Source organism: Hyla sarda, chromosome 2 (assembly GCF_029499605.1).
Source record: "Hyla sarda isolate aHylSar1 chromosome 2, aHylSar1.hap1, whole genome shotgun sequence".
NCBI classification, from domain to species: domain Eukaryota; kingdom Metazoa; phylum Chordata; class Amphibia; order Anura; family Hylidae; genus Hyla; species Hyla sarda.
In genome coordinates, this window is record NC_079190.1 from 310,675,410 (window position 1) to 310,699,946 (window position 24,537).

The 24,537-nt window shown below is 43.7% G+C and overlaps 1 protein-coding gene across 11 annotated transcripts in view; it reads right to left on the bottom strand.

Moving 5' to 3' along the window:
• The window catches only part of ANKS1A (ankyrin repeat and sterile alpha motif domain containing 1A), an 836,994-nt gene that overhangs the window by 129,024 nt on the left and 683,433 nt on the right, over nt 1-24,537 (bottom strand). For all 11 annotated transcript variants that reach the window (XM_056557673.1, XM_056557674.1, XM_056557675.1 and 8 more), the window contains one exon: nt 4,096-4,251. In XM_056557673.1, coding sequence (XP_056413648.1) covers nt 4,096-4,251 — 156 coding nt within the window. The remainder of the gene's footprint in view (nt 1-4,095; nt 4,252-24,537) is intronic.

Consider the following 24,537-nt stretch of genomic DNA (forward strand, 5'->3'; position numbering starts at 1 on the left):
ACAACATGACGGAACCGCAATGGGTGCTAAATGTGCACAAGTTTTTGCGAATATGTATATGTGCGCATTTTAAAATATATGGTAGGTATATTATATATTATTGAAGGTATGTTATCGAAGGTATTTGAATATCTCATGTGCAATAAATAATTGTTATACATATGTATAAGAGTTGTTACTAGTTAAAATTGATCGTGCCAACAGTAGATCCCCACCGTAGTGAAGTTTGAGAGACAACTGCTGGAGGCTCACAGTAGGACGAGATGGCGAGATTTAAATATAAGTGAACCGGCATAAAGGGGGCGTGGATAACCGAAGTAAGAGATCCTACTTACAATTGTGAAACATACAAACGTAGATATATGTGTAGGGGCTGTTCGATCCTTAATTTTTTCTGTTTTTTATCTGCTACTCTGGTTGGGTGACAGTTACTAGTGGGGTACCACAGGGGTCAGTCCACTTCTTTTCAATATGTTTATTAATGACCTTATAGAAGGATTACAAAGTAGAATCTCTATATTTGCAGATGACGCCAAACTGGGAAGGCTGATCACCACAGAGGAGGATGACATGATATTACAAAGGGATCTGGGGAATCTGGAGGCTAGTGCACAGACATGTCAAATTAATTTTAATGGGGAGAACTGGTAAGGTTATGCACTTGGGCCATAAAAACAAAATGTACAGTTATGTACTAAATAAAAAGACATTGGATAAAACTTCTATTGAAACAGACTTGGGGGTACTGGTGGACAGTAAACTCTACTTTACTGATCAGTGCCAGGCAGCGGCTGCCGTGGCTAACAGTCAAGGGATATAGCAAGAGGGGCAGAAGGGCTTGTAATAAGGACATAGTTTTGCCTCTGTATAAATCACTGGTCAAACCACATATTAAAGGGGTACTCTGCCACAAACATCTTATCCCCTATCCAAAGGGGATAAGATGTTAGATCTCCATCCCGCGATTTCCATGACGACAGCGGCGGCAGCAGGAACGCGGAAGCTTGAAGTCACACCTCCTCTCATAGAAGTGAATGGAGGGGGGTGTGGTGGCCGCATCGCCAGTCATCTGGCAAGAAGCGGCGTTCGCTCCGTTCGCCAAATGCCGGGGCGCCACACCGGAGATTGCAGGGGTTCCCAGCAGCGGGACTCCTGCAATCTAACATCTTATCTTTAGATAGGGGATAAGATGTTTGCGGTGGAGTACCCCTATTGTGTCCAATTCTGGGCGCCTGTATATAAGAAGGACATGGCTGAACTGGAGAGGGTGCAGAGGAGGGCAACAAAGATTACTGATGGTATAGGAGGATTACAGTACCAAGACAGGTTATCAAGCTTGGGGTTATTTAGTTTAGAGAAAAGACGTCTTAGGGGCGATCTGATTACAATGTACAAATATATGAACGGACAATATAAAGATCTTTCTTGTGATCTCCTTATACCTAGGCAGATAACCATAACAAGGGGGCATCCTCTATGTCTACAGGAAACAAGGTTTCACCATCATCACAGACAGAGATTCATTGCTGTAAGAGCAGTGAGACTATGGAACTCTCTGTCACATGATGTTGTGATGTCAAGGGGGGCCTGGATGTTTTTCTGGAAAAATGTAATATTACAGGTTACGGATACTAGATTTATGGGGATAGAATGTTGATCCAGGGATTAATTCTGATTGCCATCCTGGGGTCGGGAAGGAATTTTTCCTGTCATGGGGCAATTGGCATCAGCCTCATGGGGGGTATTTTGCCTTCCTCTGGATCAACACAGTAGGGTTTTAGGTTGAACTTGATGGACTCTTGTCTTTTTTCAAACTTACAAACTATGTTACTATGTGCTGAGGGTGATGGAAATTGTTGGGTTTCCGTCACATACTGCGTTTTGCATGGGGGCCAAAAAGTTCAATTTTGGTCTCATCTGAGACGAGCACCTTCTTCCATGTTTGCCACATCTCCCAAATGACTTGTGGCAAAGTCCAAAGGAGAGTTTTTTTTGCACATTGTCAACAAGAGCTTTTGTCTAGCCACTATTCCACAAAGGCATAACTAATAGATGTCCTGTTGAAAGACTATCTTGCTGTTGATCTTTGTAGCTCCTCCAGAGTAACCATAGGCCTCAGTTGCTTCTATGATTAATTTTCTCCTTGCCTGGCTTGTCAGTTTGGGTTTGCGGTTATCCCATATTCTTCCTACTTTCTAATGAATGATTTTACGGTGCTCAATGAGATGTTTAAAGCTTGGGATTTTTTGTTTAATAACCCAACCCTGCTTGGTACGTCTCCACAACTTTATCCCTGACCTGTTCGGTGAGCTCCTTGGTCTTCATGCCTCTGCTTGTTCAGTAATGCTCTCTAATGAACCATGAGGCCTTCACTGAACTGTATTCATACTGAGATTAAAATGCAGAAAGGTGGACCCTATTTACTAAGTATGAGGCTTGCAAACGTGACTTGTGAAAGCAATTGGTACAAAATCTTTGTTAGGGGCTTTGACGTAAAGGAGGTAAATGCAAATGCACTTTTTATTTGTAAATAATTTTGAAATCCATGTAATAGTGGACACAAATCAGACTGCTATCAGTCCAATAAATCGAACTGTCACTGACTTCAATATATGTATCACTGTTGTAAATGTTATGATCTCACCAAATCCTGGGAACACCCGATGAGTACTGCTGTAGTAGTCTGCTGTGATGGTACAGGCAGCGATGTTAGAGCTGTCACCGATCCAGGGGTGCGCTTGGCGTAGCGCGTTCTGTACCGGGCGTACTCCCCCTCTGTGATGGACAAGCAGATGCAGTGTTGGTATATCGTGTTGTCCCTCGTGGTGGATGAAATCCCGGCGGGGATAGTTCGCTCTACGGCAGGTCAGTTGTATAGTCCAAAGACTCGGACCGGACTAATGGTAAAGGACGGATGTTTGAATCCGTTAGTCGTAAACAGCAAATGCCGCTGTGCCGTGTTCACATTGGATGTATATCCATAAGATGATATAGTGCCAGATAAAGATGAAATCTATAGGCTATAGATTTCATCTTTATCAGGCACTATATCATCTTATGGATATACATCCAATGTGAACACGGCACATCGGCATTTGCTGTTTCAGACGAACTGATTCAAACATCCGTCCTTTACCATTGGTCCAGTCCGAGTCTTTGGACTATACAACTGACCTGCCGTAGAGCGAACTATCCCCGCCAGGATTTCATCCACCACGAGGGACACCACGATATACCAACACTGCATCTGCTTGTCCATCACAGAGGGGGAGTACGCCCGGTACAGAACGCGCTACGCCAAGCGCACCCCTTGATCGGTGACAGCTCTAACATCTCTGCCTGTACCATCACAGCAGACTACTACAGCAGTACTCATCGGGTGTTCCCAGGATTTGGTGAGATCATAACAATTACAACAGTGATACATATATTGAAGTCAGTGACAGTTCGATTTATTGGACTGATAGCAGTCTGATTTGTGTCCAACTGAGATCAGACCATACATTTACAAATTTATCACATTGAGTGCCGCTATATTGAACCATTGGATGCCGGACTATTAGATTGATGCCAATTTATTATTTTCCAGAAATGTTAATAATGCTCTAAAATTTACATATTGTGTGAATATCCCCACTAGGGCCCAGTGGTGGTTTACTCCTATATAAGTGCCATGATATATATTTTATCATATTTTTAATATTTACATTTTTAATAAATTTAAATTCTATTCCAATTTTGCAATTCTTTAAATATCATTATGCACCTTTTGTAGGTGAGATCTTGGAGGAGTGATTATATTCTATATTCTTTGATTTTCTTTGGCCGGTGGGTTCCGGTATTTAATCACACTATCCTCAGATTTTTGGTTGTGAACTGCATCAAATTTTTTTTTAGTTTTTTTAGTTCCATGTAATAGTTACCCCTATTTCGAAATGGTGGACAATTTGTGCTGGCCCATTACTTTAAAATCACAATTAAATAAATTTAAATATGTTGTAATACCATAGAAAAATGTAGAAAATTGAAAGGGGGTGAATATTAATGTAACACACTGTAAGCAAACAGGCATAAAAATCATTATCCATTACTCACAGGTTGTCTCCGTATACTGCCACGTGGTTTGGGAACGGGTTTTGAGGTTCGAGAGACTACTGCTTCAGGGCGACAGGATTTCTGAGCCTGTATTGCCAGTTGATATGCAACTTCAAAAGCCTGACCTAGTGTAAGAATTATTTCATAGGCCTGGTTCTGTACAAAAGGAAAGAGAACAACATTATAATGTGAATCCTGTCAACAATTTTAGTTTATTTTTTTTTTACCAGACAATAAACCATGGTTAAAGGGGTACTCCACCCCTGGCATCTTATCCCCTATCCAAAGGATAGGGGATAAGATGTCAGATCGCCGCGGTCCCGCTGCTGGGGACCCCGGGGATCACCGCTGCGGCACCCGCTATCATTACAGCACAGAGCGAGTTCGCTCTGTGCGTAATGATGGGCGATACAGGGGCCGGAGCAGCGTGACGTCATGGCTCCGCCCCTCATGACATCACGGCCCGTCCCCTTAATGCAAGTCTATGGCAGGGGGCGTGACAACCGCCACGCCCCCTCCCATAGACTTGTATTGACGGGGCAGGCCGTGACGTCACGAGGGGCGGAGCCGTGACGTAACGATGCTCCGGCCCCTGTATTGCCCGTCATTACGTGCAGAGCGATCTTGCTCTGCGCAGTAATGATAGCGGGGTACTGCAGCAGCGACCCCCGGGGTCCCCAGCAGTGGGACCCCGGCGATCTGACATCTTATCCCCTATCCTTTGGATAGGGGATAAGATGTCTAGGGGCGGAGTACCCCTTTAAGGGCCTTATAGACAGGCATTTCTTAAGTCCGTGCAAGAGAAAAGAAGCAGGCAAAGACATCTACCTAAATTTGTAAAATTTTCTGGCTTTATTTTTGCTTACATGAAGAACTATTTAAATTCAGCAAGTGCTAAAAATTCACAATTTATAAGATAAAATTGTCCCACATCATCTTATTTGGGCAAACTTTACATAAAAAATATTATGTAATAAAATGTGCGCCCTTAGTTGAAAAATATCAACAACTCCACCACTGTTTATTGTTGTTTCAGATATGGTAAAAATAACAAGTGGACTTAATTTAACCCCTGTTTTTTCGGGACATATTCTAATATTCATATTCTTTACGTTAGTGGTAAATTTTCATCAATACTTGCATCATTTCTTGGTGAAAAATTCCCAAATTTCATGAAAACTTTGAAAATGTAGCATTTTTCTAACTTTGAAACTCTCTTACTTCCCATATGTGGAAGTAATATGCTGTGCAGATGCACAAAAGGGCTTAAGAGTCATAGAGCTATGTTCTCATTTGAGACCTGTGGCATATCAGTTGACTGTTACATACATTCAAGGCATACCCCTGTAAAGTGGACATTTTGAACGCATAGGTGTTTCCTAAATTTATTTTCCAGAAATGGATGAAGTGTAGTTTGGGAAAAATGAAAATTGCGATTTTTTTTTACCAATGCTCTGTCATCAATCTGGGAACAACCAACGTGACCCCAAATTGTTGCCTGTAAATATGACAAAATAAAAGAAAGGAAAACCCACATGTGACCCTATTACAGACAGTACACCTCCCCTGGGAAGGCGTATAGGGGAGAAGTGGGCATTTGGAATGGATGAGTGTAGAGGAGTGTACATGGATGAAAGAGGAGTGTAGAAGAGTGTACATGGTTGACAAAGGAGTGTAGAGGAGTGTACAAAGCGGTGTAGAGGAGTGTACATGGGTGACAGAGGGGTGTGAAGGAGTGCATATGGGTGTAGAGGAGTGTACATGGGTGACAGAGGGGTGTAGAGGAGTGTACATGGGTGACAGAGGGGTGTAGAGGAGTGTACATGGGTGATAGATGGGTGTACATAGGTGACAGAGGGGTGTAGAGGAGTGTACTGAGGGGTGTAGGGAGGTATACAAGGGTGACAGATGGGTGTAGAAGAGTGAACATGGGTGACGGGGGCATAGGGGTGACAGAGGGGTGGACAGGCGTGACAGAGGGGTGAATAGGGGGTGACATGGGTGACAAGGATATGGTCAGAGGGGTGGACAATGGAGGGGGAACATGGGTAACAGGGATGGACAGGGGTCACAGAGGGTTGGATGGGGGGGTGGACATGGATGACAGGAGGGTGGACATGGGAGACGGGTTCAGAGGGGTGGACAAGGGTGACAAAGGGACAGATGGGTGAACAGGAGGGTGGAGATGGGTGACAGGGTAGACTACGGTGGTAGACGGGGGGGTAAACATGAGTGACAGGGATGGACAGGGGAGTGGACAAGGCGGACATGAATGACAGGAGGGTGGACATGGGTGAGAGGTGGGGGTGGACATGGGTGACGGGGATGATAGGAGGGTGGACATGTGTGAGACGGGGGGTGGACGTGTGAGATGGGGGGGTGGACATGAGTGACGGGGGGTGGATATGGGTGACAGGGATGGACAGGGAGGTGGACAAGGTGGACATGAATGACGGGGGGGGGGCATGAGTGACGGGGGAGGGGGGTAGAGGGTGGACCAGGGTGGCGGTGGTGGGGGGTTTGGACAGGGTTGAGAAGGGGTAACAGAGGGGTGGAAAGGGTATGGTACCTTAAGCAAGCTGGCCAGCGCAGCTTGCAGTTCCACGGCAGGCACGGGAGTCCGGCGCAGACGCAGCTTGTTCCGCCCCAGGGAACCATTTTCGTCTCAAAGGGAGACGCAGAGTGACAATGTGAGCGCAGTGCGCACGCAGGCTTCCCATCCCCCTCATAAGCGCGCAGGCCGGGACGAGACATTTAGAAAAAAAATATATAAAAATCACGGCAAAAAAGATTTAAAAAGGCATAAACATGCCCTTCCACAACAGATGTCCTGGGAGGGGTCCGAGGGGCTCCCTCCTGTTGTGGGAGGGCATGTTTATGCCTTTTTAAATGTTTTTATGGGGGTTTCTCTGTTGTCTGATTAAAAAAGTGATTTTTGCATTTTCTAATAAAGATTTTTTGCATAATGATTGGGTGTGCGCTATATGGTGTACTTTTTTGTTTGTGTTTATTGATTTGCTATATGGTACAAGCGGTAGCACCCCCCTTTCTTATTATGATATATATATATATATATATATATATATATGTATATAGCTGAGCCTGCTAGTGTCTTAGGGGGGAATTTATCATTGTATATAGAGCTGTTTTGTGGGGGGGGGGGGGGGTTGCGCAAAAATATGCGCAACTGTTTTTTTGCGCAAATTTTGATAGAATTCTTCATCGCCTTGTCTACGGTTAAGTTTACCGTAGAGGATTTTCTACTGTAGAATCGAATTTACTAACTGCATTTTTTTTTGCGCAAAAAAATTGCGCAAACAGCATTTTCTTGCGCAAATATACACCACCTCGGAGGACACGTACCAAAGCACATCCCCCGGCTGCGGGACTTTTAGGATTACTACTCCCATCTTGGACAGACTCTGCCCATGATGGGAGTTGTAGTCCAGGGGCTGAGGTGCAGATCACATCGGGTCATTCTGCAGAGACCCGCTGCGATCCGCATTCATTAACCGTAAAAGCCGGCGGTACATGCGTCTACACTGTGCACCCCGCCGGCTTCTATACACAGCTGTCATAATTCATAATCCCCGCCACCGGGAGAGGGGAGCTCTGATTGGTCAATAGCTATTCACCAATCAGAGCTCCCGTGTTCCGGCGGCAGGGATTATGAATTATGACAGCTGTATATAGAAGCCGGTGGGGTGCGCAGTGTAGATGCATGTACCGCTGGCTTTTACACTTAATAAATGCGGATCGCAGAGGGTCTCTTCAGAATGACCCGGTGCGATCTGCACCTCAGCCCCTGGACTACAACTCCCATCATCGGCAGAGTCTGTACATGATAGGAGTAGTAGTTCTAAAAGTCCCGCAGCTGGGGGATGTGCAAGTGCCATCCCTCAGCAGCGCCACAGTACTACAACTACTCCCATAATAGGACAGACTCTGTCCCATGATAGGAGTAGTAGTCCAAGGGCAGAGGGACAGATGCATTTTGCATAATGGGAACAGAGCCTTTCTGGCAGTGTGTTCCCAAACAGGGAGACTCCAGCTGTTGCTTAACTACAGCCCCCCATGATGGGAGTTGTAGTTTAGCAACAATTGGAGGCTCCCTGTTTAGGAACACGCTGCATTATGTGCGCTCTTCCCAGGGGAGAGCGCAAAAAATGTACTAACCCGTATTTCTTGTTTTTCTTTTCTTCTCACTTCAGATACCTGAATGTGGAGGACTAAGTCAGATTCGGTGGACTGCAACGATGACCAGCGTTTTTTTTTTTTTCAATAAAATGGTTAAAGAGGGCGGTGGGGGATTTCTATGTGTCGTGTTTTTTATAATTGAATTTTCAGGGTTAGTAGTGGAAGCTTTCATATAGACGGAATTCATTACTAAGCTGGGGCTTAGCGTTTGCCCCAAAATCAGCTAACGCTAACCTCTAAGCCAGCAACAATGGCTGTTGCTGCTTGATTGGTATCTGGCTGATACTGAAAATAGGGGGAACCCTATGCATTTTTTATAAATAAATTTAAAAAGTGTGTGGTTCCCTCATTTTTTCTGTATCAGCCAGATACCAACCAAGCAGCAAAAGCCTGACGTTATGAGGGTGAGCAAGGACCATTGTTACTGGCCCTCCCCAGCCTGTTACAGCCTAGGCCCAGGAGCACCATATTTTACGCTCTGGGCCTGTTGGTACTGGCTCTTTCCGGAACCCCTGTGGCGGTGGGTACCGGGGTAATAATTGGAGGTTAGCGCTAGCTGATTTGGGGGATAATGCTAAGCTCTGGCCTAGTAATAGATTTTGTCTACAGGACGCCTTCCACTACTAAGACTGAAAATTAATTATAAAAAAAAACACAACACATTGAAAAAAAATGTATTTAAAAAAACACTCCCCCACAGCCCTCGTTAACCCTTTTATTGACATTTTTAAAAAACGCTGTTCATCGTCGCAATCCACCATATCTGACATAGTCCTCCGCATTCACGTATCTAAATTTCAAAGAAAAAAAACAACAAAAGGTTTAGTAAACTGACAAAATGCAGGAAAAAGCTGGGACAGTTTTTCTGGCGTTTTTGCTGATGGACAAAAAACCTCAATGGAATCGGACCTCAAAGCAATAGAACAAAATCCCTATGTCCACTTTTCCTGTGATGTAGAGAAAGAGTGTATGGTAGAGCGAGGGGATTTGCACAAGACTTAACAAAGGAGTGCACAGCCTTTGTAAATTCTGAGCCAGAGTGTAAATTAGACAAGCAGTGTAAGGGTATGTTCACACTACAGAATTTCCGCGGAATTTCGCGGTGTGAACTTAACATTAGTGTGAATGGGTCTCCGTGAGACCCGTTCACACTGCGGAATTTCAGCGGCGGACAATTCTGCCACTGAAATTGTTCCTGCCAAAGAAAGAACATGTTCAAGTCCGCGAGCACTGCATAGACGTCAATGGTGACTGCACAGTGCCGCACGGTCCTTCCGCCGCCGCCGGCTGCCAGTCTGAATCTCCGCTCGCTGAATTCAGCGAGCGGAGATTACGTTCACACTCTGTAGTGTGAACATACCCTAAAGGAGTAGATCTGTGTCTACATTAGACAAATAATGATAAATCTCTCCTTAGTGTCTACATTCTCACACATCACTCGGAGAGTTTCAGAAAACCCTACAAAGAGGTAAGGCTTATCAATGCCCGACCATTTAAAAAAATCACTCTGCTTTTTTTGTCCACAAACTGACAAAAAAGTGGAGAACAGTGATTTCTGAATAACCAACTGCCAGAGGCTGGTGCAAAAACAGCTAAAATGGTTGTTTCTTTTTTTTTTTTTTTACAAAGCATGGTTATCATGGGCAATATGCATAAACTCTGTAAACCAAAATTAAAAAGACTGGTTCAATTAAGTCGCCTTTCATAGGGACGTATATATTTCTATAGTTCGGACATTGACGCACGCGGCAATACCACATATGTTTATTTTTATTATGGTTACATATGGTTTATATGGAATTTGGGAAAAGGGGGTTGATTTAAACTTTTTTTTGAATAATTGTTTATTTTGATGAAATATTTATACATTTTTACAACACAAATAACAAATAAAAGAGAAAGTAAAAAAAAAGAAAAGGGAACAAAAAGAAAATAATATCAATAACTGCAATACAAATCACTTCAATAAGGAAGAAGCGTATAACAGCGTATTGATTATATAGAATGATGGCATGTTTTTACAAATTTTTTGAATAATCAACGCATATATCAGATCTAGTCTAAACTGTTATATAACGGAATATAAGGTCCCGAGGGGTACCTATGGTAGGAGGTTAATTAACCAAATACAGTCAACTAGAACATAAAATGCTCCAAGTAGCCGAGGATAAAAGCCCCAGGCACTATGGAGTACATTTAAAGGAGAAAAGTTAATCCTATTGATGTAAGAAGTGAGAAGTAGTGGAAACAGAGAAGCTATTTGGCGTGTAGGAGAAAGTAGAGGCTAGTGATGAAAATGGAAAGAACAACAGGAGATAGAAGGAGTAAAGGAAAGCAAGGTAGAGTAAACAAAGCAGAAGAAAAGATATCTCCATCTGCATGGTTTCATGTTCCATTGATGAGGAAGGATATAAGGAAGGGGTTTAATGGGCGTTTTTTAAACTTTTTATTCAACTTTTTTTCTTTACACTTTTAGTCCCCTTAGAGGACTTTTAGGAGGAATCATTAGATTCCTCATACAGATGAATGTGGTTTCATAGAATCACATTGATCTGTGTGCTCTGCGCTCGATTGATAAAGCCTGGTCCTGCCATGATTCTCAGCGCAGGAGCCGGCAGTGAAGGAAAGCCAGCAGTGAAGGAGATACCTCAGAAGTGGATCGCCATCCCCCCACCCCGTGATCGTGCTGCGGGGGAGGCAATCCACCCCACCAAGGATGGTTAAAATGTCCCTTTAGATGCCGCGGCAATCTAAAGGGTTAATAGCCGGCCGCATGTCAGCTATTAACACCGGCACCCAGCTACAGGGATCAGCTGGGGGCTGGACTGTATGACGAGGGCTCGAGTCGGGAGCCCGCGTTATACACAGCTTGCCGGCTCAGAACGAGCCAGCTCGTCCTTAGTCGGCAACCGTTTAAAATTACTTCTATTTACAAATCTTTAGACATCCAGGACTTATCAGCTGTTCAATCCTACAGAGCAAGATTAGTTCTTATTTTTGTCTGACCACAGTGCTCCCTGCTGACAACTGTGTGTGTTCGGAAATGTCCAGATTAAGATTAAATCCCCAAAGCAAACCTCCCCTGATATGGACATTTCCAGACATGGACAGTCGTGTCAGCAGAGAGCACTGTGGTCAGACAGAAAAGAAAAACGCAACTCACTCTGGAGCATACAGAAGCTGATAAATCATGGAAGGATTTAGATTTTTTTAGAGAAGTAATTTACCAATCTCTTTTTGTCACCAGGTGATTACTTCAAAAATCGTTTACCACCGGAGTACAACTTTAATTGTTTTTTGTAAATCTGAAATGTATTATCATTTGTCAAAAATTGGAGATATGCCTGAGGTGTACCCAAATTATGTGTTCAATTCTTTACCAAAACTACTGGTTTGTACTATAAATCATAAGGTTTGCCTGTTCCTTACGCATGGCTGGTCTGGTGTTGTCTCTTTCCTCCATTGTTCACAGACCAGAAGAGCCACTGCTTTTTATTCAGTTTTTGTCCCTTCTGGTGAGGAAGGGACAAAAAAATGTAACATTTTTTTAAAAAAAATTTAAAATAAATAAAAAAATAAAAATAAACTAATAACCTGCAATCTTAGTAAATGAGGGCCATAATGTAAGGTGGATCTCACTGTAAATAAGTGAAGTGAAATGTGAAGATTTTAAATGGACAATGTGTGAAGGTTACATCTTTAGAAAAGCAAATACTTTGCATAATTATCCTAAAATATTTGTGGCTAACCAAGATAGGAGGAGAGGTTGGGTGGCCATTATGGTCTCAAAATCTTGTCCCCTTAAAGTAGATTATGAAGACCTTGACCTTAGTGGCAGGTATATAATAATATTGGGCCTTCATAACACCCCTGTCACTTTGTGTAACATATATTACCCAAATTCCTCCCAAATTCCCTTTTTAAAACGGGTATTGAATAAATTAACTAAGTATCTACCATCATCCCTAATCATAGGGGGTGATTTCCACATACCATTTTCTGTTACTGCTGATAGACACTCTGTAAACCATCCTTCTCCTTCCGCAGCTTCCTCAAACCTCTCCACACTCTTCCGACAATTAATTAGGAAACACCACTTATTTGATCTGTGGCGAGTTCTCAATCCCACCTCAAGGATGTACACTTTCTACTCCCACCCCCACACAACTCACACTAGGATTGACACCTTTTTTGGCAATATACTGGCTCTACGACTCTCAGATACTTCAGCTATTTACCCCATATCATGGTCCGACCATGCCCCGGTCTCCCTCACACTGAAGCAAGGTACGGTGCAGAGTAGGATATGTCACTGGAGGCTCAATGAGTCTCTACTCAGGAATGATTTACACAAAGGCTCATTAGAAAATTGTCTGAAAGACTATTTCATACACAATGTGGGGTCTGTCTCATCCCAGTCTTCATTATGGGAGGCTCACAAAACTGTATTTAGAGGACAGTGTATTGCACTGTCTTCCAAGCTAAAAAAAAGATACACTACTTGAGTCTTCGAGGTTAGTGAGATCTCTTGAAGCCCTGGAACGGGGGATGCAGACACACCCCACTTTGTCTCTATTGAAGAAAATTACTTATACAAGGAATAGACTGAGAGACATAGCAGTCACTCATGCCGGGAAATTAGTCACTTATACCAAACATAAATATTACAACAAAGCAAACAAGCCACATTCCCTTCTTGCATCCCAGCTTAATTCTCAATCCCTTCAGTTTAACCCCTTTGGAATTAAATATACGTCTGGTACCATGATTTACGATCCCGAACATATAGCTAAAATATTTGGAGATTACTACTCTAAATTATATAACCTGGACACTGGACACCCTCCTAATTCAACATATAGGGATTCCATGATCCAATCATACCTAAGAAACTGATATTTACCCATAGTCTCTCCCGAAGATTTAGAATCTCTAAATTCTCTCATTACTGATTCAGAACTGCGAGATACCATAAAAAACCTCCCTAATGGCAAATCCCCGGGACCAGATGGTATTCCTTATTTATACTACAAATCATTCATTGATATACTTGCCCCCCATATGTTAAATTTATTTAATTCTTTCTTAACAGGTTCACCAATACCCTCCTCTATGCTAGCATCTTATATTATCGTTCTCCCCAAACCGGACAAAGATCCGGCGGAATGCGCTAGTTATCGTCGAATCTCGTTGCTAAATTCTGATTTAAATTTTTTTTCTAAGATTTTAGCCACCAGATTGTGGGACATTCTCCCTAAATTGATACATAAGGACCAGGTGGGCTTTGTGCGGGGGAGGCAAGCCGGGGATAACACGCGCCGTAACATTAACATTATAGAGATTCTGACCAAGACAAAAAAAGAGTGGCCTGCTCCTCAGCCTAGACGCTGAGAAAGCATTCGACCGCCTGAATTGGTCTTTTCTAATGCGAACTATGGAAAAATATGGTATTTCAGGCAGGTTTTCGGCGGCTGTCTCAAACCTATACACTGCCCCCACCGCCCAGGTTCGTTTGACTCATGCACTATCGCCCCTTTTTAAAATATCGAACGGGACAAGGCAAGGCTGCCCGCTCTCCCCCTTATTATTTGTTTTGAGCATAGAGCCACTAACGGCCCAGATCAGATGTAATTTGAACATTTTTGGGGTTAAGTTGGGTTCATCTGAATTCAAAATTTCGTTGTTTGCGGATGATATTTTATTTACCCTAACCAATCTGCATATCTCCCTACCCAACCTCATGCTCTCAATTTCTACATTCTCACAAATCTCAGGCTATAAAATTAACTCATCCAAAACCGAGGCATTACCCATAAATGTTCCCGACCTTGACCGACAGCAACTTCAGTCGAATTACAACTTTAGATGGCAAAACAAGTCCCTGAAATACCTGGGGATAAATCTCACCACATCCTTCACCTCTCTATTTAAATCTAACTTTCCCTTACTGCTCCAAGAAATCAAATCGCTATTACTCAAATGGTCCTCCCTACCACTGTCACTCTTAGATAGGATCTCAGCAATTAAAATGACCATACTACCCAAATTCCTTTATCTATTTGAGACCCTGCCTATTCCAATCCCTAAATATTATTTCAGAGGACTCCAATCCATATTGCTGAAATTTGTGTGGAAGGGGGGCCGCCACAGGATCTCTTACACAATCCTGACTTCTCCTAGGGACTCAGGGGGCCTGGCATTCCCTGATCCCTATAGTTATTATCTAGCAGCTCAGCTTCGCAGAATCCCTACCTGGTCGTCCTCAAAAATATATCACAGGTGGTGCGAGATTGAACACAAATGGCTGGCTCCAACTCTGCTGGGTTCTCACATATGGTCATGGAGTCCAATGAATTTACCAAAGTCTTTATTGGGGCCTATGAAACTTACATACTCCTTATGGGAGAAAGTTTGCCTTACCTTTCCATTTAAATCCCCTTATTCCCTTTTGACTCCCCTTTTCTTTTATCCTTATGTCCCACTGAATAGTGAAACAGATGTGGTCGCTCACTGGATGAATGCAGGCTTGACTAAGCTCATTGACGTGATAGATCCTATCGGGTGTGCTATGTTACCGTTTGAAGCATTAAGAGACAAATACACTATACCTCCCTCCTCATTTACCTAATATGAAGAGATAGCATGACTCTTCCTGTCTCCTACACGTGCTTTACATTGCTCTTCTCTATCCGCATTTGAGAGAATTTGCAAAAAAAAGGTCTCTTCCAAAGGTCTCATATCAAAAATATACACACTCCTAATTACACCCCCTGATCTGGATTCTGAACCACACTCTTATATGTCTAGATGGGATTCCTGCCTAAACACGCACCTTTTGCTTGAGTGCTGGCATTCCATTTGCCTAATGCCACAAAATCATCTTCATGTATAACCAACAGGGAGAACAAACTGAAAATTATTATGTTTTAGTACCATACGCCTGATATATTACACAGAATTTTCCCTCAGGTTCCAAATCTGTGTTGGCGATGCGGCCTTTACCCGGGATCACTGCTCCACATTTTTTGGGAGTGTCCTAAGTTAAGTCAATTCTGGGGTGACGTAAGGAATATTATTTATGGTGTGATTGGATTCCTTCCTAGACTAGATCCCACCATCTTCATTCTTAATCTACTTCCGGATAGCCTTACTAAACACCAAGTCAGACTTTGCTTACATTTGTTAACCGCCTCCAAATGCCTCTTGGCCCAATGGTGGCATAGTATGGAAGCCCCACCGCTCCCGCTTTTACTGGATAAAATCAGAGACATTAGATGTATGGAATATTTATCAGCCATAGTAGACCATTCAGTGACTCAATTCAATCTAATCTGGCACCCATGAGATGTCTGGGAGGAAGATTTAAAAAACCCCCCCACCTGAGATGTTTCTTTTCAGCTGGCGGACCATGCGGACGAGACTTTCAACCTATTCTTTCTTTGTATTTTTTACATTTACTCTATTCCTTTCTATATTTTGGGTTAAATGCCTATATTATATTCCTTCTTCAATTCTAGCTCTATATCATTTTCTTTTATACCCTTTATTCTTTTTTTTTTTTGACTGCAGTAGAGCTGTATAAATCTTATTTTATGCTACACTGGATTATTTCACCAAAACTATTGGTGAATTATATCTCGTAAATTTTTGCTGATTTTAATTGTGAACTATTACATCCATTGTATACATGCTGTCATAATATATTGACGATGCTTCGCCCTTCTCACCGCTGAACAGCCATATACTGCAGTTGTCTATGTTGACTTCTTTTACTGTTTGTATTCTGTTCTTTATTATAAACCAAAAATTTCTTATAAATCAACAATTATTTAATGAAAAAAGAAAAACAAAAGCAAAGACTAAAGATACGACCTGGGAGGGAAGAATTATTAGAAAAATAAAGAAAATTTATTATCTCTGTATTAGGGATCGACATCGGTTTGGCCGATATTCACGATTTTGGACATTATCGGTAATTACCTTGCCGATATGCTAATAATGCCTCGCCCTAGCCCCCTCCCTGCCCGCCCCACCTTCCTGGCTAGAGACCACCGCCGCTGCCCCATTGCCTCCCCCATCCCCGGTTTTATAATTACCTGTTCCCGGGGCCCGGGGTCCGCGCTACTTCTTGCTCCTGCAACGTCCTGCACGCTGCCAAGTGCAATGAGGAGTGATGTCCTCAATGGGGCGTCACTGTCAGTGCGCACAGTGACTGCTCAGGACGCCGCCGGAGCAAGAAGTAGGGTGGACCCTGGGCCCCAGGAACAGCTAATTATAAAACCGGGCATGGGGGAGGCAATGGGGCAGCGGCGGTGGTGGTTGGACTAGGGAGGACCCCAGGACAGGCAGGGGGAGAGAAGTGAGCGCTGGCGGCGGTCTCTGGCCCTGCAAAAGCCGCTGCAGTTCATTGATTTAAAGCGCCCGCTTTAAATCATTGATCTGCAGCGGCTTCTGCGGGGCCGGGAGGGGGGAAATAGCCGATAACTTATACCGGAATATCGGTATAAGTTATCGGCTATCGGCCTGAAAGGTCACTGATTATCGGTTTTGGCCCTAAAAAAAAATCAATATCGGTCGATCCCTACTCTGTATTAGTGGTAGTCTGACTATAGGGTCACTTAGGTACAAACTACAATTTCCCATGTCAGTCTTTTTTAATGGCCACAAACAACACGTGGAAAGAACTCTTATGATATGGTAAGAACTTTTAAAGATTTTTTTTTGTTATTTTTTATTTATATTTATGTTTGTTTTTCAGATATGGTATGTTCAGATAATTAGAGTATGATGGTTCATAATAAAAATGTTTTGTATCCGTGCTTTAACCTGTTGGGGACCAAGAGCGTACATGTATGCCCTTGCGTCCCGGTAGTTAAATTAAATCTGTCACCAGGGTCACCTACACTAACCTGTCGGTACCAATAGATAGTGCAGGTGACACTGATGACAAAGGTATTCACCTTGTCCTGTTCTGTGGCGGGGACCTCCGGTAATCTTGTCTGTTAGCACCAGCTCTGGGCACATGGCTTGGGGCACGGGCGAAGCTTAACGACATCACCGCTACTGTTCACGGTGACATCACTAAGATCCGCTCGTGCCTCAAGCAGGGCCAGAGCTGAAGATTAACGGACAAGATTACCGGAGATCCCCACCACAGAACGGGACAAGGTAAGTACCGTCGTCATCTGCACTCTGTCAGTACCAACAGGTTAGTGCAGGTGACACTGTGACAGATTTCCTGTACACACTGCAGACTCATGTGAAGAGAAGGGGAGGGGGAGGGGCAGGAAGATGTCTGCTGTGTGAGAGAGGCAGAAACACATTGCATTGCAGACGAAAAAGTAAGTGTCCCTGCATGTGTGTGTGTGTGTAGATACATGTGTATGTGTGCATACAGTATCAGTGTGTATCTAATGTTTATGTGTAAGAATATATGAAGCCAGTGTGTGTGTGTGTGTAATAAAGGGGCACTAAAATCATATGCCTCCAGCTGTTGCAAAACTAAAACTCCCAGCATGCTTGCACAGCCAAATGATGTGTGGGCATGCTGGGAGCTGTAGTTTTGCAAAGATGGAGGCACTCTGGTTGGGAAGCACTGGACTGAGGAGTGAGGGAGGGGGAGTGGTTATCACAGTGAGTACCCGCCCCCCTACTTCTGGTGGACAAAATTAAGGTATTTCAGAAATAAAGCTAATTCTGAGAGAAATGTAGGTCATAGACACATAAAAAAAAGTACATGTACATGATCAGGATGAGATACTGAGCAACATATAACAGTTTTGTTTTCTTGAGTGATCTGACGGGTACGCTTTAAGGACCAAGGGCGCACCTGTATGCCCATGGTATTTCTAAACACCGCTGCTTGCCGGGCAGTGATCGGAACAAGATGACTGCTGATATATATCAGCAGGCATCCCGTGGCAGTGTCAATTCTGACCACTGAATCACAGCATTTCCGGGCCACTGGTGACCTGGAAAATAAGGGTGATTGGTGCTGTCTGAGGCTACATCATTCACCCTGAAGGATAGGAGTGGAGTGGCAGGGATGCCAACCCACTCCTATTCCTGTGATTGGTCGGTTGGGACAATCCTTGGTGGCAGCTGTGTTGGTGATAGGGCAAGTCCAGCAGCGGCGGCATCGATCGGGTGAGTCATAGTTTGGAGATCACTATACAGTAATTTCCAAACTGTGGCCCTCCATATCTTGCAAAACTACAAATCCCAGCATGTCCATACAGCCTTTTGCTGTCTGGGCAAGCTGGGATTTGTTATTTTGCAAGATCTGGAGAGCCACAGTTTGAAGATCACTGTGCAATGGTCTCTTAACTGTGGCCCTCTAGATCTTGCATAACTGTGCATGCACAACAGCCAAAGGGCATGCTGGGAGTTGTAGTTGTGTGCCTCCAGCTGTGGCATACCTACAACTCTGAGCATGCCCTTCTGCTGTCAGTGCATGCTGGGAGTGGCAGTTTTGCAACAGCTGGAGGCACACTGGTTGAGATAAACCCAGTTAGGGTCTGTTACAATGATTGCATCCAAGTCCACCACTATGCAAATCCCTAACTTAGGCCTCAAATGCGCATGGTGCTCTCTCCATCCTGTGCCCTGTCGTCTTTCAAGGCAACAGTTCAGGACCACATATGGGGTATTTCCGTACTTGGGAGAAATTTCCTTACAAATTTTGGGGGCTTTTTCTCCATTTATCCCTTATGAAAAGGTAAATTTGAGGGCTACACCAGCATGTTAGTGTAAAAAAAATGAAATTTTGTTATGTTGTCCCATACTTTTCATTTTCACAACAGCTAAAAGAAAAAAAAAGAACCCCAATTTTTTTTACGCAATTTCTCCCAAGTACGGAAATACTCCATATGTGGACGCAAAGCAAAACATAGCTCGGGAGTGAGAGCGCACCATGTACATTTGAGGCCTAAATTAGTGATTGGAATGTAATTGCATTACAGAGTTTCTTACATAAACACAAAAACCCCCACCAACATGTGACCCCATTTTGGAAACAACACCCCCTCAAGGAATGCAACAAGGGGTGCAGTGAGCATTTACACCCCACTGGCGTTTTACAGATTTGTGGAACAGTAGGCTGTGCATATGAAAAATAACATTTTTAATTATCTCGGACCACTGTTCCAAAAACCTTTTAGACCCGTTTGGTGTAAATGCGCACTGCACCCCTTATTACATACCTTGAGGAGTGTAGTTTAAAAAATGAGGTCACATGTGGGTGTTTAATTTTTTATCGTTTATGTTAGAAACGCTGCAATTTACCAATTTAGGCCTCAAATGTACACAGTGTACTCTCACTCCTGAGCCTTGTTGTGCGCCCACAGAGCACTTTACGCCCACATATGGAGAAATTGCGTAACAAATTTTGGGGGGTGTTATTCTCCATTTACCTCTTGTAAAAATGAAAAACATGGGGTGTAGCCCCCCAACGTTTCTTTTTCATAAAGGGTAAAAGGAGCAAAAGCCCCTTAAAGGGGTACTCCACCCCTAGACATCTTATCCCCTATCCAAATTCTCACTCCAAAAGACAAAATGTGCTCCTTCTCTTCTGAGCATTGTAGTGTGCCAGCAGAGCAATATGGGGTATTTCCATACTCAGATGAAATGGGGTTACACACTTTGGGGGGCATTTTCTCCTATCGTCCCTTATGGCAGCCAAATCAAGTGATCAAATGTGGTACAGAAAGTGATCACAAACATGTCTGTTTTTTTAATTTTAGAGAAAACTATGTTTGCAGAATAATGTGCAACCCAATATGGCTGCCAAACCTGGCGATCACTAGTTGAACAGAAAGTGATCATAAACATGTGTGGTAATTTTCATATTGTTCTGACCAGTTATTGCTGAGAAAACTATGTATGCAGAATATTGCACACTCTAATATGGCTGCCAAATCCGGTGATCAATTGTGGTACAGAAAGTGATCACGCATGTGTGTGCTAATTTTCACATTGTTCTGACCAGTAATTTCAGAGAAAACCACTGGTCAAATCTGGTGATCAACTGTGGTACAGGAAGTGCGTAATCTAATATTGTGCAAAAATATATAACTTTTAGATTAACAGTGTACATATTACACATATTTAACAAAGCAGCGCATAATTATTATTGGTATCTAAATGTTATTGGCTAGCGGTGGCCATATTAATTATGCAAATTAACCAGCTTTAACCCCTTAAAGGGGTACTCACCTGGAAAACTTTTTTTTTTTTTAAATCAACTGGTGCCAGAAAGTTAAACAGATTTGTAAATCCCTTCTATTAAAAAATCTTAATCCTTCCAGTACTTTTTTGGGGCTGTATACTAAAGAGAAATCCAAAAAAGAAATGCATTTCCTCTTATGTCATGACCAGAGTGCTCTCTGCTGACCTCTGCTGTCCATTTTAGGAACTGTCCAGAGCAGCATATGTTTGCTATGGGGAGTTTCTCCTACTCTGGACAGTTCCTAAAATGGACAGCAGAGGTCAGCAGAGAGCACTGTGGTCATGACATCAGAGGAATCGCATTTCTTTTTTGGATTTCTCTTTAGTATACAGCCCCTAAAAAGTACTGGAAGGATTAAGATTTTTTAATATTAGTGATTTACAAATCTGTTTAACTTTCTGGCACCAGTTGATTTAAAAAAAAAAAAAAAAAAGTTTTCCGCGGGAGTACCCCTTTAACCCCTTAAGGACCAAGGGCGTACAGGTACGCCTTTGCTCCCTGGTACTTAAGGACCAAGGGCGTACCTGGAATTTCGGTCCCCGCCGCGCGCCGGGCGGGGATCGCGCCGGGGTGACTGCTGATATCTATCAGCAGGCACCCCGCGCAAATGCCCAGGGGGGTCATTAGACCCCCCCATGTCGGCGATCGGCGCAAATCGCAAGTGAATTCACACTTGCGATTTGCGCCGATTCCGGGTCATGCGGGTCTATGGTGACCCGGAATAGAAGGGGGATCGCGGGTGTCCTAGACACCCACGATCCCCCTGTAGCGATAGGAGTGAGGTGGCAGGGTTGCCACCCCTCCTATCTCTGCTATTGGTGGTCTAGACGCGACCACCAATAGCAGATCGGGGGCGGAGGGGTTTACTTTCGGTTTCCCCGTCCTGCCCTCCCACAATAGGCGGGGCAGGACGGGGAAACCGACAGGGACCGGCGCCGAAGATCCACTTACCCATCGGCGACGGCAGCGGCGACGATCAGCGGCGGCAGCGGGTGACGATCGGCGGAAGAAGAGGACCGCGACGCAGCTCCCTGGATCCAACGGAAGCCGGTAAGTTACTTAGCAACATCTGGAGGGCTACAGTCTGAGACCACTATAGTGGTCTCTAAACTGTAACCCTCCAGATGTTGCAAAACTACAACTCCCAGCATGCCCAGAGAGCTGTTTAGGCTTGCTGGGAGTTGCAGTTTTGCAACAGCTGGAGGTCTACAGTTTGAGACCACTGCAAAGTGATCTCTATACTGTGCACCTCCAGATCTTGCAAAACTACAACTCCCAGCATGCCCAGACAGCAGTTTGCTGTCTGGGCATGCTGGGAGTTGTAGTTTTGCAACATCTGGAGGTCCACAGTTTGGAGACCACTATGCAGTGGTCTCTAAACTATAGCTCTACAGATGTTGCAAAACTGCAACTCCCAGCAAGCCTAAACAGCAAACAGCTGTCTCTGCATGCTGGGAGTTGTAGTTGCGATCCCTCCAGCTGTTGCATAACTACATCTCCCAGCATGCCTTTCGGTGATCAGTACATGCTGGGAGTTGAAGTTTTGCAACAGCTGGAGGCACACTGGTTGGAAAATACTGAGTTAGGTAACAGAACCTAACTGAAGGTTTTCCAACCAGTGTGCCTCCAGCTGTTGCAAAAGTACAACTCCCAGCATGCACGGTCTGTCAGTACATGCTAGGAGTTGTAGTTTTGAAACAGCTGGAGGTTTGCCCCCCCATGTGAACGTACAGGGTACATTCACACTGGCAGGTTTACAGTAAGTTTTCTGCTTCAAGATTGGGCTGTGGCAAATTTTTCACCGCAGCGCAAACTCCTAGCGGTAAATTCACTGTAAACCCGCCAGTGTGAATGTACCCTAAAAACACTACACTACACTACACATAATAAAGAGTAAAACACAACATATACACCCCCTTACACTGTCCCCCTAATAAAAAATAAAAAACGTATTGTACGGCAGTGTTTCCAAAACAGAGCCTCCAGCTGTTGCAAAACAACAACTCCCAGCATTTACGGACAGCCACTGACTGTCCAGGCATGCTGGGAGTTTAGCAACAGCTGGAGGCACCCTGTTTAGGAATCACTGGTGTAGAATACCCCTATGTCCACCCCTGTGCAATCCCTAATTTAGTCCTCAAATGCGCATGGCGCTCTCTCACTTCGGAGCCCTGTCGTATTTCAAGGAAACAGTTTAGTGCCACATCTCCGTACTCGGGAGAAATTGCGTTACTAATTTTGGGGGCTTTTTTTTCCATTTACCCCTTATGAAAAAGAAAAGTTGGGGTCTACACCAGCCTGTTAGTGTAAAAAAAAATTTTTTTTTTACACTAACATGCTGGTGTTGTCCTTTACTTTTTATTTTCACGGGAGGTAAAAGGAAAAAAAAGACACCCAAAATTTGTAACGCAATTTCTCCTGAATACGGAGATACCCCATATGTGGGCGTAAAATGCTCTGCGGACGCACAACAAGGCTCAGGAGTGAGAGCACACCATGTACATTTGAGGCCTAAATTGGTGATTTGCACAGGGGTGGCTGATTTTACAGTGGTTCTGACATAAACACAAAACAATAAATACAGACATGTGACCCCATTTTGGAAACGACACCCCTCACGGAACGTAAGGAGGGGTATAGTGAGCCATAACACCCCACAGGTGTTTGACAAATTTTCATTAAAGTTGGATGGGAAAGTGAAAAAAAAAAATTTCTCACTAAAATGCTAGTGTCACCCTAAATTTTTCATTTTCACAAGGGAAAATAAAAAAAAGCCCCCCAAAATTTGTAACCCAATTTCTTCTGAGTAAGAGCATACCCCATATGTGGATGTAAAGTGCTCTATGGGTGAACTACAATGCTCAGAAGAGAAGGAGCGCCATTGGGATTTTGAAGAGAAAATTTGGCCGGAATTGAAGGCCACTTGTGTTTACAAAGCCCCCATGGTACCAGAACAATGGACCCCCCCCATATGTGACCCCATTTTGGAAACTACACCCCTCATGTAATGTAATAAGGGGCGCAGTGAGCATTTACGCCCCACAGGTGTCTGACAGATTTTTGGAACAGTGATCCGTGAAAATGAAAAATGTAATTTTCCATTTGCACAGCCCACTGTCCCAAAGATCTGTCAAACGCCTGTGGGGTGTAAATGCTCACTGCACCACTTATTAAATTCTGTGAGGGGTGTAGTTTCCAAAATGGGGTCACATGTGGGGGGGGTCCACTGTTCTGGCACCACGGGGGGGCTTTGTAAATGCACATGGCCCCTGACTACCATTCCAAACGAATTCTCTTTCCAAAAGCTCAATGGTGCGCCTCCTCTTCTGAGCATTGTAGTTCGCATGTAGTGCACTTCAGGTCCACTTATGGGGTACCTCCATACTCAGAAGAGATGGGGTTACAAATTTTGGGGGGTATTTTCTGCTATTAACCCTTGCAAAAATGTGAAATTTGGGGGGAAACACACATTTTAGTGAAAAAAAATAATTTTTTTTTTACATATGCAAAAGTCGTGAAACCCATGTGGGGTATTAAGGCTCACTTTATTCCTTGTTACGTTCCTCAAGGGGTCTAGTTTCCAAAATGGTATGCCATGTGGGTTATTTTTGCTGTTCTGGCACCATAGGGGCTTCCTAAATGCGACATGCCCCCCGAGCAAAATTTGCTCTCAAAAAGTCAAATATCACTCCTTCTCTTCGGAGCATTGTAGCTCGCCCGTAATGCACTTCATACCAACTTATAGGGTACCTCCATATTCAGAAGAGATGGGGTTACAAATTTTGGTGGGTATTTTCTGCTATTAACCCTTGAAAAAATTTGAAATTTGGGGGGAAACACACATTTTAGTGAAAAAAAAAATATTTTTTTTACATATGCAAAAGTCGTGAAACACCTGTGGGATATTAAGGCTCACTTTATTCCTTGTTACGTTCCCCAAGGGGTCTAGTTTCCAAAATGGTATGCCATGTGGGTTATTTTTGCTGTTCTGGCACCATAGGGGCTTCCTAAATGCAACA